Source organism: Macaca mulatta, chromosome 5, assembly GCF_049350105.2.
Source record: "Macaca mulatta isolate MMU2019108-1 chromosome 5, T2T-MMU8v2.0, whole genome shotgun sequence".
NCBI lineage: Eukaryota > Metazoa > Chordata > Mammalia > Primates > Cercopithecidae > Macaca > Macaca mulatta.
In genome coordinates this window covers 191,723,299-191,741,095 of record NC_133410.1, presented here as the reverse complement: position 1 = coordinate 191,741,095, position 17,797 = coordinate 191,723,299, and the positions used below count along the sequence as shown (strand labels likewise).

The 17,797-nt window shown below is 40.5% G+C and overlaps 2 protein-coding genes across 7 annotated transcripts in view; one reads left to right on the top strand and one right to left on the bottom strand.

Moving 5' to 3' along the window:
• DCTD (dCMP deaminase) overlaps positions 1 to 17,797 on the top strand; it is a 500,232-nt gene that overhangs the window by 91,173 nt on the left and 391,262 nt on the right. The window lies entirely within an intron of this gene.
• Positions 1 to 17,797, bottom strand: part of WWC2 (WW and C2 domain containing 2) — a 218,253-nt gene that overhangs the window by 13,159 nt on the left and 187,297 nt on the right. For all 6 annotated transcript variants that reach the window (XM_078002451.1, XM_078002452.1, XM_028848907.2 and 3 more), the window contains one exon: positions 16,517 to 16,759. In XM_078002451.1, coding sequence (XP_077858577.1) covers positions 16,517 to 16,759 — 243 coding nt within the window. The remainder of the gene's footprint in view (positions 1 to 16,516; positions 16,760 to 17,797) is intronic.

The following is a 17,797-nucleotide window of genomic DNA, read 5'->3' as shown; positions in this document are numbered from 1 at the left end:
CATGAGTAGTACAAGGTCCTTATAATAACAAAATATCCCTCATTCTTCCCTCTTTTCCCTTGCATCATTGCTGCCACTCATTTCACTTATACATAAACATACACACACATAAGTGTATGTAACTTACACTGTTGCTATTACTCAGAACAAATTATTTATGTGATTAAGAATAAGAAAAAAATCTTATTTTACCTTAATTTATTCCTTTTCAATACTCTTCCTTTGTTTATATAGATTCATGTTGCTAACATATCATTTTCCTTTTCTCTGAAGAACTTTTAACATTTCTTGCTAGGCAGGTCTACTGAGCACAAATGTCCTTAATTTTTGCTTGTCTGAAAAAATATTTGTTTCTCCTTCACTTTTGAAGAATAATTTTGTGTTTGGGTACAGAATTCTAGGTTGATTTCTTTTTCCTCTTAACAATTTAAATTATTGCATCCCACTCTCTTCTTGCTTGTACAAAGATTTCTCAGGAAAAGTCAGATATAATACTCACCTTTCTTCTTCTATAAGGAAGTTTTTTCCCCTCTGGCTTCTTTCAAAATTTTTAAATCTTTTAATTTTCTGCAGTTTGGATATGCTTAGGTGTAATGTTCTCTGTGTGTCTATATTTATTTTGCTCGATGTTTTATGAGCTTTCTGGCTCTGTCGTTTAATGTTTGACATTAATTCGGAGAAAGTCTCAGTCATTATTCCTTCCAATATTTCTTCTGTTCCCTTCTCTTTCTTCTGGTATTCCTATTACACACATGCTACATCTTCTGTAGTTATCCCACAGTTCTCGGATGTTCTGTTCCTTCTTTTTTATCCAGTCTCTTTTTTCTTTGCTATGCAGTTTTGGAAGTTTCTATTGACATATCCTCAAGAGTTCAGATATTCTTTCTTTAGTCATGTCCAGTCTACTAGTGAGCCCATCAAAGTTATTTTTCATGTCTGTTAGTGTTTTTGATCTCTAGAACTTCTTTTTGATTCTTGCTTAGAATTTCCATCTCTCTCCTTATGATGTCCATCTGTTCTTGCATATTGCCTACTTTTTCCCTTACAGCCCTTAGCATATTAATCACAGTTATTTTAAATTCCTGGTCTGATAAGTCCAGCATCCCTGCCATATGTGAGTCTGGTTCTGATGCTTGTTTTGCCTCTTTAAACTCTGTTTTTTGCCTGTTAGTATGCCTTGTAATTTTCAGTTCAAACCCAGGCGTAATATACTAGGTGAAAGAAATTCTGGTACACAGCCTTTAGTGTTGTGGTGGTAAGATGGGGGTAAAGAAGGAAAGTGTTCTATAGCTCTGTGAACAGGTTTCAGTCTTTGAGTAGGCCTGTGCTCCGGGGCTATGAGCTTCACAAGTGCTTCTCAGTCTTTCCCCTCCTAAGGTGGAACAGAGTATCTAGGATGGGCTGGAGTTGGGTATTCCCCTTCTTCCACATGGAAGACTAGAGGGGGCTAGAGTTGAGTATTTCCTTTATCTGAGAACACAGTTTCTCCTGAGGACAGGCCTTGCTAAGAAGAACAGAATGCTTTTGTATGTTTCAGTTGGCTACTTTTTCCTTCCTCTGCCAGAATCAGGAGAAGACTTTTCTTCGACATCCATCGTGAGGACCCAGTCAAGCTCCTGGAAGTAAAACTAACACAAGCGTGGAGAGCCCCCGACTTCTCATGACTGGGTACTCCTGCAGTTTTTAACTCTCAGACTTCTCTGTAGTGAGCCTCCAGCAGTATGTTCATTACAGTTTAGGTTTTCTTACCCCAGTATTGGTTCCTGCAGAGGTCACTGCTCATAGATTCTTGCTCCAGTAAGTTGTGATTCTTCGTTCTGCTTGCCTGTCTCTCCAATTTTGGGGATAGTAGTTTGCCCTATGACCTCACCTCTCTGACTGATCTAAGAAGAATTGATTTTTCATTTTGTTCAATTTTTTACTTGCTGTTAGATTGAAGACTTCAAACTGCTTATATATTGGACCAGAAACCAGAAGCCTGTAACTTTTAATGATTTCATAACATTCCACTTAGTAGCTACAGCTTAATTATCTTAACGAACCCTCTACAATTACCTATTTAAATTATTTCTAGGCTGCAGTGTTCATTCAAGTGGGATTTGACATTTAAAAATCTTGGTAAGTGAACATGTGGCTATATTAGATTTGGAGATAAATAAATGCAGGCATGTATTACATAGTTTAAAAAACTCTCCACAATAAGCCTACATCAGTATATTCATGTAACTGTTTATATTACTCCATTATCAGGGAAAAACTAGTGTTAATTTGTACTTTGAGTTTTAAAAACACCTAATATTGTAAAATACTGAATAAAGCTTCCCTGATATAAAATCCAAACTTACGTTTATTTATGAGTAAGTATTAAAAAGACAATTCTTTAGCTATGTAAACAAACTGTGAAATAGAAAATAAGGCTTAAATATGAATGTGTGACTTGTTACTCCTCCTACATTCATATTAGAAAGTTATGTAATTCACAGTGAGGACTGTCGTCATGGGGTAAAGGGGCCACGATGACTCTGTTCCCCATTTGCTGTCCTTCACCCAAGGCACTGACTCCCTCTTGTAGGTAAGCTAAGAGGTTGCCTAGTTTTTCACTTAGGATATGGCTCAAGGTTTGCCTTGGTGGCTGAGATGTTTATACTGGGCCCAAAAGCTTCAGGAGGGCAAAGGATGTGCCTGTTTAACATAATTCATAAAGGCTCAAGTGCTCAATACAATTTTTGAACCAGTAGTTTATTTCTGACAACTGCCTATATTTGCAGAAGTTACTTGCAACGTTGTCTTACAAAAGGAATTAATTAAATCAAATGGCTGGAGACTTCATTATATAATACATATACACTTAACGAGGGGGAGTGGTCTCGTCTTAAATCAGTCTTGCCAATACATACTTAAAAACAGTTGTTATCTCCATCTGACAGATACACAAATCCTTTTTTTTGTTTGTTTGTTTTTGTTTTTTGAGAGGGAATCTCGCTCTGTCACCCAGGCTGGAGTGCAATGGCAAGATCTCAGCTCACTGCAACCTCCCCACCTCCTGGGCTCAAGCAATTCTCCTGCCTCTGCCTCCAGAATAGCTAGGACTACAGGCGCCTGCCACCATGCCCAGCTAAGTTTTATATCTTTAGTAGAAATGGGGTTTCACCATGTTGGCCAGGCTGGTCTTGAACTCCTGACCTCAAGTGATCTGCCTGCCTCAGCCTCCCACAGTGCTGGGATTACAGGCATGAGCCACTGCACCCAGCTGCTATCTGACAGACAAACAAATCTAATTTAATTTAGTTGATTTGTGTCTTGAGGGACAGTGAGGCCTTATAAATAAGTGAGTTGACTTCTGTCAATGTTTTGGAAAGCTGCTTTAGGAGAAGGCATATTCTGAGCAAAATCTCTGGTGTGAATACATGGTAACTTTTCTGTTCACTTTCCCTCCCAGTTCTCACCGGGGATGTTGGGGAAACAAGCGAACCAGCAGTGGTTTGAGAAGCTGCTTCTTGCTGTGCCTGACAGAGACAGAGAGAGATCGACACCAACTCAGGCCAGAACCATGCAGCTGACACACAGAGGTGGAAGAGAAAACAGCTTAGGTAGAGGTCTAAAGGTGGTGGGCAGCCCGCGCCTGCAATCTAAGTTGATGGACAGCCCCATAATTGGGATCCTTCCAGACTTGAAAAGCCAACTGCTTCCGTTATAACCTAAGCAGTTAGAAACAACAGAAGGAAATAAGACTGGTGCTGGCAAAAAGGGCAATTAAGGACCTTGTCATCCCACGTGCATCCATGTTTCAGACACCTTTAAGGCCAGGAAATCAAACAAGGTCTTCGGGCTTAAGAAACATGACAAAGACAAGATCTTTGACTATGTTTCACAGCCAAACTGATACTATCAGCAATTCTCTTACTAAGAATTTATGCTTTAGGAATACGAGTGTGACCAGAAAGGTGCAAAAAATATGCATAAAAGTGTGTGTTTCCACATTGTTTATAATAGAACATTTGGGAAATTGTTATTAGAATAATTAAATAACTGTGATATAGCTATACAAATGAATGTATTAAAATAATGAGTTACAGTAACATTTACTAATATGGAAAGCTATTCATCACATACTATTCGAATTAAGTGAGGGAAAGAAGCAAATTTCAGAACAATCTATCTTTATGACCCCATTTTTGTATAACTCTTTCAAATAACACTAACGCACACACATTGCATAAAAAATAGCTGGAAGGACATACACCAAATTGTCAACAGTGGTAACCTCTGGGAAGTACAACTCCAAGAAGGACTTCTAGTTTCTGCTTTATATAGTTCTGCATCACCTGAATTTGTTTTAATAACCATGTGTTACTTAAACATTTAAAAAAAATTAAAATATTCTCAAAGCAAAAATATCCTAAACTCACTTTAAATTTGCAAATAAAAATACTGTGGCACTTTGAGGAAAGATGAGATTTTACAAAAACTCTTTATTCAGCAAATACTTATAAAGAGTAAATTATACTGAAACTACTTTATGGAAAGCTAAATAACCCACAATGGGGCATCCTTAGTACTTTGCTAATAATCATCTACTGCAATAAGTTTTGATTTTTTTCCATCACACAGTGTCTTTTTCCAGGTATTTTTTTACTGCCCCCCCATTTCCTCACCCTGTTTTGAAAGATTTTGTCTATAAAAGCAGCCTATATTTGTTAAGTAACAGTTGTCTCTTGATTACTTTGTAATTGATGAGATAATTTAGTGGCCAGTTGGAGCTTGTGAATTTATGTGATTCAAATACAAGGGTGACAAATGTGATAGTTACTTTGTGAAGTCCTATCTTTATTAAATGGGTAATTTTTCATTAGGTCCCAGATAAGGAACTGTTGACTTAGTACACACTGAGAAATGACTTCTACCTTGCTATGGTATATCAAATTACTAAATTAGTAAATAGACTAAAAATTTTGCTGCTATTCAAATTCTTTGTGAAATACCATAAGAAAAAAAATCACTCTTAAAACAGACATCTGTTGACTGATTTAACAAGAGACATATCAGGAAAAGACAGGGAAGGAACTGAATCATGCATAGGTAAGGTAAGAAAATCTAACCTACTTTTCTTACCTAGAAGTGATTTTATCCGATAGGAAATAGGACAGGCTCACAGGCTCCTGTTCCGTCTTTGCCACCTTCCACGTGAATGGAATGCAGAGGTCTATCCTACCCCTTGCAGAGAACTCTTTTGGCAGTCCCTCTAAGTAGTGTAATGGCTGCTGACATTTTCAACTTCCAGCATTTCTATGGTGACTACAAAATTACTTTGAAACTTGCCTTTGTCTTACAAAAAAATAAAGCTGACCAGGCAACATAGGAAGATATTTCCTTCCCTGCTGAATAAAAATATACTTTACTGAAGACTGTATTTGTCTCTATGTTTTTATATTTATATCTGTATCTATACCTATATCCTTCTCCAAAAATTAGGTGGCAAAACATATAGAATGATTATCAGCTGCTAATGATCAATACCACATTTTGTAGGCAGTTAAATCTCATTGCTGAATACTTTACTGTAATCATTAAGATTTTGTTGAATGCAGTGTATTAATATATTTGGCATAATTTTTAAAACAGATCTAACTTTTAAGAGTGTTAACATTTGCATTATTTTAAGCTTTACAAAAAGTCTAGCAGTTCTGTAGTCTAGCACCAGAATTTTGGCATTTTGACAGGGAAACACTCTATGGGGAAAAAAAAAAAAAGAAAGAAAGAAATTCCTGCTTTGTAAGGACCATGAGGCTCCTCTGGAAGAAGCCCAGTCCTCTCTCGGCATGCTCTGCCCCTCACCCCAAGGAGTCACGATAAGACGCCTGGCTCACGAGGCCTGGGAGACACTTCGTACGCTGCGGACTCCAGAAGGGGTGATTCACCTCCAGTTTACATGATGGGAGCCCAACCTGCAGAGAGGTCCAGTGATTTATTCATAGTTGTGTTAAGAAGCCTAATGGAATAGAAAGCACCATCCGGTCTTAATTTACAGTCCTGAGCTTCTTGCTCTGCTTCCTAAGGGGGTTTTACAATACACGAGGATACTAAATAAGATTCTGTTTTTTATTCTGAACTACAAAACAGACTTTGGATCACAAAGGAGGAAGGTTATGGAGTGTGACCCTGAGACCTGACAGTTTTCGCTGACAAGGGAGGCAGATCCAGGATCTGCTGCTGGCTTTGATTAACTGCTTTTCTAGGAGCCATATTTTTTATGGCAACTGGCAGACTCGTTGCTCATCGTTAGGCACTTTATGGTCATCTTGCTGAAAACCTCACAAATCCCCAGTACCACAGGGAAATGATGGAGATGAAAGGGCAATGTGTGAGCGTGGCAGAGTTAGTGTGTGTGTGTGTGTGTGTGTGTGCAGGTGCTGGTGTACCCATGTGTATGTTAACAAATGGCTGTGGAAGTGAGGAGGAAGCAGGTGAGGGAAGTCAATGGTTATCATGAGTTTCTGTGGCTATAATGAAAGGCACACAATGGAAAGTTTGTATTTTCACAAAACTGGTTTTTGCAAATTTCAGTGGTGAGAAAGGTACACAACTCAAACAGTTTATATCCACAGAGTTGGTAAAAATAACGATAAAAACCCTCTGCACTAGGGAGAATCAAATCATTTTGAAAGCAGGATAAATGCACCTTGTTTTGTGAGCTTTTTTCACTGTTGCTTGATGTGAAACTGCCAGTAGTAGAAGGAAGCAAAAATGGAGGGGCAGCGGGCTTGGCATCCGCTACGGGTTGAATGTTTGTCTCTCCAAAACTCATGCTGAAATTCAATTGCCATTGTAACGGTATTGAAAGGTGGCACCTTTGAGAGGTGAGCAGGCCTGAGGGCTCCGCCCTCATGTGTGGGTTTAATGCCCCAATCAAAGGGCTTTTTTGGGAGTGGGATCTCTCTCCTGCCTCCTACCCTCCACCATGGGATACCACAGCAAGAAGGCCCTTGCCAGCTGCAGCCTCTGGATCTTGGACTTTCCAGCCTCCCGAACTGTGAGAAATAAATTTATGTTCTTTATAAATTACCCAGTCTGTGGCATTTTGTTATAACAGCACAAAATGGACTAAGACAGCATAGTTTCTTCCAGTGTGATAAAAAATCCGCTCTGCATAACCTGTGTAAGACTGCACTCTGAGTATCCTGATACGAAAAAGCTTCCAGGAATCACATTTCACCCGGGACTTCAGAATTATCAAAGTGCCACATGTACCCTCAAGGTTTAGTTCCCTTAGGCCATGCGGACTTCAATTTCCACAAATCTCTCTGAATCCCTATTTATACTGAAAGCACATTAGGCTTGATTTCAAATAGATCACAAAATTCTGTAACTAGAAGGGATCCTGGTGGCTATCCACTTCGATCCTCTTAATTCATATATAAGTACATAAAATCCTATTAGTGCATGGGAAAAACATAAGCCACAGGTATGCATATTTTTATAAGGCTGGTTTGTTTTCATTTACCTATTTTTTTTGGGAAGAAGAAAGGAGTTGTAAAGGAAAGCAACGGGGAAGGGTAATGAGAAAGCAAAGCCACAACAGCATCCAAGAAGATCTGACTCTGTCGCCACAAGCACTCATCGGTCTCCTGGCCTTGCTGTTACAGTCTCTTTTCACTTGGACCCTAAACAGGGACCTCAGGTATATACCAATGGCTCTTTCCCTGGGTAACATCAGGCTAGCCAAAGAGCTTTGGCCCTATCATGTGTATAAAAAGACAGCATTTTGTATATGAGGTTCAACTCCTCTGACAAAGGAGTTTTATACTGAACTGTTAATGGCATCCCCAAGATGTTCACAGTAGTGATCTAGAAAAACAATAGCAATGGCATGGAGAAAGCTGAATACAATTATTAAGACTGTCAGCTTTTACTAGCCCTTAATTTTTTAGATGTATCTTCACGTTTTGTTAAGCTGAAATTTTCTTGACAAGAACTAGAAAACACATTCTCATTCACATTCTCATTCTGAATAAGAGACCTCTAACATGTCAGCTCAAATCCTCTTGACCTTTCCCAATGCCCTTGCAGTCATCAACTCTCTGAGGGGTCTGGTGGACTTCAGGAGGGTACAACTAGTGTCTCCCCTTATGTCCTTTCTCTGGTCCCTGCCATGGCTTTTCTGTTGAAGCCAACGTGTGCCATGAGATTGTCTGGCAGTCATATGTGCACATGGGTAGAACGATTCTTCCTCATTTCTCCTCTGAGGGATGACTGTGAGATGTGGTTAGCATGGCCTGTGGGTGCTGGTCCCAAGGGAGCAAGCAGGCAGCACACTAGTGGCCATCTCCTCCGTTGTCTCTCTTCAGCTCCCCGGGCTGCACCCTCTTGGTGAAGCAGTAGAACAGAAGTGTTTATCCCAGGCCGGGCGCGATGGCTCACACCTATAATCCCAGCACTTTGGGAGGCCAAGGTAGGCAGATCACCTGAGGTGAGGAGTTCAAGACCAGCCTGGCCAACATAGTGAAACTCCATCTCTTCTAAAAATACAAAATTAGCTGGGAGTGGTGGTGCGCACCTGTAGTCCCAGCTACTTGGGAGGCTGACGTGGAAAAATTGCTTGAACCCGGGAGGTGGAGGTTGCAGTGAGCTGAGATTGTGCCACTGCACTTCACCCCGGATGACAAGAGTGAATCTCCAAGTCAAAAAAAAAAGTGTTTATCTCAGGCTCTACCATGATCATAAGAGAAAGATCCTTGGGATCTTCTTTTCCCTCATTTATCCTGGTATGCAAACTAATTTTAAAACCAACTAAGTACTGGTTCATCAGATAATAAAGATCAGAAATCCTCTAGGCTAGCTATGGTGGCTCACACCTGCAATCCCAGCACTTTGGGAGGCCAAGGAGGGAGGCTTGCTTGAGCCCAGGAGTTCGAGACCAGCCTGGGCAATACAGTGAAACCTGGTTTCTACAAAAAAAACAAAAAACAAAAAAAATTAGCTGAGTGTGGTGATGTGTGCCTGTAGTCCCAACCACTGAGGTGGAAGGACTGCTTGAACCTGGGAGGTCGAGGCTGTAGTGGGCTGTGGTCACACTACTGCACTCCAGCCTGGGTAACAGAGAGAGGACCTGTCTCAAAAAGACTCTTCTATTAAGAAATAATTCCTTTTTTTTTTTTTTTTTTTTGAGACAGAGTCTTGCTCTGTCACCAAGGCTGGAGTGCAGTGGCGTAATCTCGGCTCGCTGCAAGCTCCGCCTCCTGGGTTCATGCCATTCTCCTGCCTCAGCTTCCCGAGTAGCTGGGACTACAGGTGCCCGCCACCATGCTCGGCTAATTTTTTTGTGTTTTTAGTAGAGAGGGGGTTTCACCGTGTTAGCTAGGATGGTCTCGATCTCCTGATTCACCTGCCTCGGCCTCCCAAAGTGCTGGGATTACAGGCGTGAGCCTCCACGCCAGGCCTTAAGAATAATTTCTAAGCAAAATCATCAATGCAACCTATGTGAAGATGATTTTAATCATCATCAGAAACGTATTATGAGGCCAGAATTATGCACAGGTATCATTTACTGATTAAACAACTGTAAACTAATATAAAATAAAGCACTATTTTACAAAGGAGAGTTCTAAAGTGTCATTCTTTTTCAGACAGTTTCCCAATGGAACAAGGCCTGCTTGTATCCTTCACTGGGCAAAACAAAGGAGATCCTGGCTCTCTCAAATGTTTGCACTCTTGATCCAAATTGAACAGTCCCATGATCTTCAGATTAATCCTGGGTTGTTCTGAGCCCAGCGACCAGTTTTCACACCATCTAAGAGAGTACTGCCACGTGGGTAACAGAAGGCCTGTTTTGTGAGCAAAATACATCCAATGTGGCATTAATGTTACCTCTACTGGCAAGGCCAAGTCCACCCGGCTTTGTACTCAAGTATGTTGGGTTGTGTTGACATGTTAAAGAATCAAAACCCTCACACAGCGATGGCAGCACCTTTATGAAGACACTGGCTCTGAGGCAGGCACAGGAAGGGACGGCACCCGTCAGGTATGTTAGCCAGCATCATTTTTAGGCGATGCCCTGCAATAGGAATAACTAAATGCTGACAATTAGGAGATGAAAGTGAAAAATACCACCCGTGTCACACACATGGTTGCACTGAATGAGAGAGATGACAGCTCCAAAAGAGGTCATTTACAAGGTAATTTAGTTCAACTTTATAATGTGTCTGAGAAGCATGCCTCACATTCCTATCATTATTTCTGTCACTGAGAACAGAATGATAGGTCGGTATGATAGGGATGAAAACAAACAAACAAGGGGTGTCAGGGATCTTGGCACCCCAGGAAGAATGAATTGGGCACTTTTCCCCTCGCACTGTCATTCTTTTCCTAGATCACGGCTGTGAACATCGTATGAGATGGTGGGAACAAAAACAGCAGAAAACTGTTTCAGAACAGTCTGTCAAAAGCGTTGAGGGTTGATTTCAAAACTGTGTTGTATATAAGGTCTCTAAGAGATACTGATTTGATCTGATAATATCCATAGACCCTGATATTCCTGAAACTTGGTCCCAGCGTCACCAAGGCACAACTGGACCAAGGGCTCTCTGAGGACAAGGCAGAGGCCCTCACATGGCCAAGCTACGCTAAGGCCACAAACAGTGTGCACCAGTCAGATTCTCATCACGTTTTCAGGCTGTATTGTTCTATTCACCACTAAGCCCCAGGGTGAAATCCTCTATGCTAGTGGTGAGCAGGAGGCAAGCAAAACTCAAAGAGGGCTAAAATCACGGCTGGTCAACAAGATGAGCAGCTTGAATGAGGCAAAGGAGACTTCTGCCAAGGTTGGATGGAACATCTACTAAGGCACTGTAATACCAAAGAAGCAAAAGTAGCCTCACTGCTTCCCTGGGGAGTTGACACTCTAGGTCGAAGGCAGCATAGGAGTTGGAGAGGAAGGATTTGCATTAGGAGGTGTGTTTGTGCTTTTACAGAAAATATGTCTGCTCAAGTTTCCCAAGGAACTCCTTCTTAATTTTTTTTCCAGTTGGAAACAAACACACATTCTTGACTGGCTCATTCAGGGACAAATCATTAAAATGAACATGTGTGCCTCAAATATCAACTCTGACTTGACTGCCAATTTTCAGAGACTCTGAGCAACGTGTCTGCCCTGATGATTTCCTTGGGTTGTTGGGTTCCAGACTCCTTCTACTTTATATCTACTTTACTTAGAGCAAATGCAAAGATTTCTTTAGTGTAGAAGGAAAACAAAGGTCACCCTATCAGTCCCCAAACCTTGAATCATCCCTCAACAACAGTAAGAATCTTAGCAGAATTCTACAATGAAACACAATTAAAAAAAAAAAAAAACCACTCAGGAAAATATATTTATGATACTTTTACTTTAAGAAGGTCTTGATCTTCTTTTTCAATCAGTATTAGCTTACTCTTTGGATCTGCCAGAGTCTCTCTCACTTTATCTCATGAGAAAATGTCTGGCGCTGGGGACTGGGAAGGAGCCTCTGGCTCTAGCCATGGTCAGTTACACTACTGCCACACTGTCTTTCCAGAGAACACTCTAGAAACTGCACGGTTCCCCTATTACTTATGTATCACACATCAGTGCTCCACACAGATACCATCCTCATCACACAGAAACGCTCCATACAGACATGTCTGCTTCTGAGCTCTGTATTCATGCCATGACCAATCTCTTAATTCCTCCACAAATTCCTGCTATTTTAGCAGTTTAATAAATTCGTAGGGCAAGTCCCTCTCCTTGTTATTCTTTTCCAAAATACCTTGGCTATTCTTTGACCTTTACGTTTTCATTAACTGCATCAGTATCCATGAAGAACCATGTGCGTATTCTGCTTGGCATTACATTGACTCTGTGGCACATTTTAGGAAGAACTGGCCGTCTCCACAGTGTTAATTCTTCCTCTGTATCAGCAATTGGCACACTACGGCCTGCCGCCTCTTTTTGTAAATAAAGTTTTATTGGAACGCAAATACATCATTTAATTACATTTTATCTATGGCAGAGCTGAATAGCGGCAACAGGGACCATATGGCCCAGAGAACCCAGAATATTTAACATTGTTAATATTTAGTTATAATACAGTTACATTATATTGTAGTATAATTTGATATAATATGTAATATATGGTCATTTATAGGAAAAGCTTACTGACCCCTGCTCTACATGGATGTAATAAATTCTCCATGAATTTGCTTTTACATTAATTCTCAGTAGGTTTTGTAATTTTCTTTATACTGTACTGTTTATTTTTGTTAAATTTATTGATATTTGATATTCTTTGATACTGTTGTAATTATCTTAATTAAATGTTCTAGGTGTTTCTGGTTGGTGTAAAGAAATGCAACAGACTTTTGGATATCATTCTACTCACCCATCTTGCTAAACTCCTACTATTTGTAATAACTTACAAATTTTTAATGTATGCAATGTCACCTGTAAATAATGGCAGCTTTATTTCTTTCCAATCTTTTCACTTCTACTTTTTTTCTTGCCTTATGGCACTGTTTAGGAACTCCTAACACAATGTTGAACAGAAGGATAGTGAATGCCTTGTGTTTGATTTTAAAGAAAATGATTCTAATGTTTATCTATTTATGATCATATTTACTTTAAGTTATTCTTTATCAAGTTGAGGAAGTTCCTGTCTCTAACTTACCGGGATTTTTAAACATGAAGGAACACTGACTTTTCTTAATATTTTTCTGAATCTACTGAGTTGGCCAAATGATTTTTCTCCTTAATCTGTTAAAGTAATGAATTATATAAATAAATTTCCTAGCATTAAAAATATTCTTAGACATTTCGACAGGGTCAACATATATTTTTTTAATTCATTGTTTTCCAATATTAAAAAACCTGCCAGGCGCAGTGACTTATGCCTGTAATCCCAGCACTTTGGGAAGCTGACACGGGTGGATCACCTGAGGTCAGGAGTTTGAGACCAGCCTGGCCAACATGGCAAAATCCTGTCTCTATTAAAACTACAAAAATTAGCTTAGTGTGGTGGTGCACACCTGTAGCCCCAGCTACTTGGGAAGCTGAGGCAGGAGAATCGCTTGAACCCGGGAGGCAGAGGTTGCAGTGAGCCAAGACCATGCCACTGTACTCCAGCCTCGGTAACAGAGCAAAACACCGTCTCAAAAAACCAAACCAAACCAAACCAAAGAAAACTTTTGTACAATTCAACATGGTCAACATGTATTATCTTTTTAATACAGTGTTAGATTCTATTTACTAACATTTTTTAGTCAGGATTCTGGCATCTACATTCATAAATGAAACTGGCCTGGCCTGTGATTTTCCTTTTGATAGTATCTTTGTCTAGTGTTGGCTTTAGGGATGTTGATTACATAAAATTAGTTGTGGAAGTGTTCCCTCTTTTTCTAGTGCCTGATAGAGTTTGTATAAAATTGAGATAATTTCTTCTTTGAAAGTGTGGTGGAATTTGCTTATAAAGCATCCAGAACTTATATTTTCTTTGTGGATAGATTTTTAATCACTACTTCTACTTTTTTAAAAGAGCTATAGGATTTTCCATCCTTTTTATTCTTTCCAAACATCCATTCTAGTATATTTTCCTAGACGTATGTCCAAATTGTAGGCATATACTTTTGATAATATTCAATTATTTTTTCCTGTCACTCAGGCTAAAGTTCAGTGGGGTGATCACAGCTCACTTCAACCTCAAACCTCTGGTGATCCTCTTGCCTCAGTCACCAGAATAGCCAAGACTATATAGGTATATGCCACCATGCTCAGCTAACTTAACTTTTTTTTCCCCCATGGGATCTTGTTATGTCACTCAGGCTGGTTTCAAACTCTTGGCCTCAAGCTGTCCTCCCACTCTGGTCTCCCAAAGCACCGGGAGTACGTGTGTGTGTGTGTGTGTGTGTGTGTGTGTGTGTGTGTGTATGCATTTATTTTTTCATTTTTCATAACTGATTGATAGGGTATCACCCTGTCATCTAGGCTGGAGTGCAGTGGTGCAATCACAACTCACTGCAGCCTCTACCTCCTGGGCTAAAGTGATCCTCCCACCTCAGCCTTCCAAGTAATTGGGACCAAGTAATTGGTGCATGCTACCATGCCTAGTGAATTTTTTTTTTTAACTTTTTTTGTAGAGGCAAGGTCTCCCTATATTGCCCAGGCTGGTCTCCAACTCCTGGGGTCAAGTGATTCTCCCACCTCAGCTGTAATTATTTTTTAAATCTCACAATTACCTGTAGTTCTGTCCCTCATTACTTTTATAATATTCTTTATTTGTATATTGTCTTCATTAATTTTGCCAGAGCTTTGTCTGTTTTTCCTTCTGTTTTTTGCTCTACTGAGCTTCTCTCTATGTAATGGAGATTAGATAAGTCAAGAAAAATGAAATACAGTAACAAGCAATTTATGGATGAACCTTTGCATGATAATATTAAGTAAAAAACTTAAGTCCCATAGTTTTAGTAATTATTGATACCTGGAGATTGAGAATTTCATATCATGACACACTAGAAACGACCAACCAACCAAAGACACAAAGTTCTGTTTGCATCTATAGTTGTCAAACTCCAATTCAGCTTTCGAAGGCTCTGACTCAAAAGAGTCAAAGACTGTGATGCTTCTCCATGACATTAAAGTGGGTCAAAGTCAACCAAGAGTTTGAAATTACTGCTAATGTTGAGTTAAAAACTCGAGAGTAAAAATGATGGTTACTGAGGTTACAAACATAAGCGCAGGTCATTTCTGCTTAAAATTCAATCTTCTATTTCATAAGACTACCTTCCACATGCTGTGACTCTACTCTCCTGCAGGCTCCTGCCCACAGCCCTCCACTGTCTGGAGCCCATCTGGACCTTTATTAATGGACAGTCCTGGGCCTCTCACCCCTATGAAGCTCCACTTCCCACTTTAAAAGCCAGTTCAAGTGCCACCTCCTCCATGAAACCTCTCATGACCTCTCCAGGAAGCACTGCTCTCATGGACCTGGAGTGTCTGGCTCATCTCCTTTATGAAACCAGGGCAGTGTCTAATTATCCGGTATCCACTGCTGTGGCAAATGTAAGGCCTACCATTGAACTTCACATTAAGCAAACACTGAAGTCCTACTGAATGTGAAGGTTTCCTTCTATCAGGTGGGATAAGATACAGATATGAAATACGTTTTGTTGCTTAAAGTTTCTTTAAAGATTACTGGTGTCAGTTTGATTCTTGAAATTCATTCATTTAGTTTCTGAGTTCCATCTAGGATCAGTAGCTCCAGTCAGCTGAACGATTCAAACTTTCCTGATAGTACTATACACGACATGATCAAATAACAACTCTGGGTCAAAAATAGCAGTTTATATCATAGATAACATTTTCTGTTAGTTTCAGGAAGTGTCTAATCTATTTTATATTCCCATCCAAAGGGACTGAAAGAAAACGTTTTGACATTTGTAATACTAGTATTTCAGCTATATGGAAAATTCTATTTGCTACTACATATGGATATGAATACACACTTTTAAACCAAAATATAAATTCTACTCTCGAGAAAGTCAATCAATTTCATATGTATGCAGATTCTTGAAAATTTCAGTTATATTTAGGTGTCAAAATAATGGAAATAGTTTCTTTAAAAACACTCTTGTGTTTTTTTTGTTGTTTTTTTGAGACAGAGTCTCACTCTGTCGCCCAGGCTGAAGTGCAGTGGTGTGATCTCAGCTCACTGCACCCTCTGCCTCCCAGGTTTAAGAAATTCTCTGTCTCAGCCTCCTGAATAGCTGGGATTACAGGTGTGTGCCCACGCCCAGCTAATTTTTTTGTATTTTTAGTAGAGACTAGGTTTCAGCATCGTGGCCAGGATGGTCTTGAACTAACCTCATGATCCACCCGCCTCAGCCTCCCAAAGTGCTGGGATTACAGGCGTGAGCCACTGCACCCGGCCAAAAATACTCTTTTGTAATAAGTGATTTCATCTTTTTTTGGTATAGCTATTTGTAGGGTGAAAAGTAAGGGAGAATGTCAATAAACAAAGTGTAATTTTTCTTTAAGTTAAGAATGAAAGTGAAAATTTAGTAGCATTAAAATTAGCAATGTATTTCACAACTGATGTGGTTAATGAACCTTAAAAAGACATCCATAGAAAATCCAAACAAAATGTCTCACTTATGCCAAAAGTTATACTGTATTTATTTGCCAAGTCTTACGTTGAGATTGAGAAAAATCTGGAGGAGAAATTATGACTACTTACCACTTCCCCCTTGGCCACGCCCTCACTCTTACTGGCCACACCCATCCCCTGCTGCCACACCCACTTTCCCAGCTTCCTTGTTCCTTCAACATTTTCAGTTTGGGAAAAAAAAGAAAAGGGCCTATAGCAGTGGGAAAAATGTGTTCCAAATGTGTTCCAAGCTGTAGTAAAACATCCAAAGACTTACGCGCAAAAAAGAAGCGTAAGTTGGGTACCTTCTACGTGGCATGCTTTAAAAAAGATGTAAGCCCCTCCGAGATGACAGACCCTGAGCTGTGTACCTGCTTCTCCGCTTGCTTCAGAAGCTTCTGGAACCTCTCGTCCTCCAGCACGCCTGGTGGAAGGTCAGTCTCTCCCTGAGCTTTCAGTTCCTCCAGCTTCTGACGCAAGTCCCTCAGTGCCTGCAGCTCATCATTGAGGCGGCTCTGCCGGGTCAGAGATGCCTGAAGGTCCAGTTCTAAGTCTAGAGATGTCCGTACTGGGCATTCTTGTGCTGTTCTTCTAAGGACTGACTGGCAAACCGTCTGGATAGTTAGAAACAGAATGATGAACACCCTGGTTATACAGGCAGTGGTTACCCGCTTTCCCTCCTTCCTGGTGCATGATGGATGGTGCTTCCTTGCGCCCTAGAAGCCAGGGCCTAAGGGGCAGGAGCAACTTGCTCTGGCCCATGGCAGGTGAGTTGCAGAGACGTGCCTTACTTCCGGCAGAAGCCTGTCAAGGCCAGTGTGAGAGGTGCGCATTTCTGTCCCCTGCTGGAGGGAGAGCAAAGAACCACAGAGGGAGGCTCCATCAGCATGGGCCCTGGGTGAGAGCAACACGGGGCAGGGCCTCCTGCCAACCTGCAGTGAACCAGTAGCTGGGCAAGAAATAAACCTTTATTGTTTTATACCGCAGAGATTTTTAAAGTTGTTACCATAGTACAGCCTGGCTTACTTAGCCTGACCAATTGATTACATGAAGCCTGCCTCGTGTAATAAATAAATACATTGCAAGACACTTCTGTTTCCTCCATTTCAGGACATATAACTCTTATCATATCCATGACAGTCGGCCTGAATATAGCTGGACAATGTTGCTAGGTTTTGACTCCCTAATTAGAATGCTTAAATTGAGTTGCCTTCCTTGATTTCCCATTGTGTGCTACTTACTTTCACCACTGAATCACCATGGCTCTTCCCAGGGGCAATCTTAACCCATTCATCAAGCAATAATTATTGAACATATATGAATAAACGTCTGCTGGGGCTGTGCAGGCAAAGTACTAGGAAGAGAAGACACAATCTCTGCCCTTGAAGACTTCGACTGCAGAATGACATGAGACCTTAAGCGAGAGGAAGCTGTGAGTGAGCGCAGGAGTGCACAGGGAGTCAGGGAAGAGGATGGATCACTCAGGGTCAGGGCCCATTCACTTGAGGAAGAGATTTTAAACAAGGCTGGGTGAGAGGTGAGACTGTACCAGCAGAGGGGAACAAGGAGGTATTTCTTGCCTAGATTACTGGCAGACAGAATGCAAAATAAGTGATTGCTAGTAAGAACTGTTACTATTTGATATGAGTGAG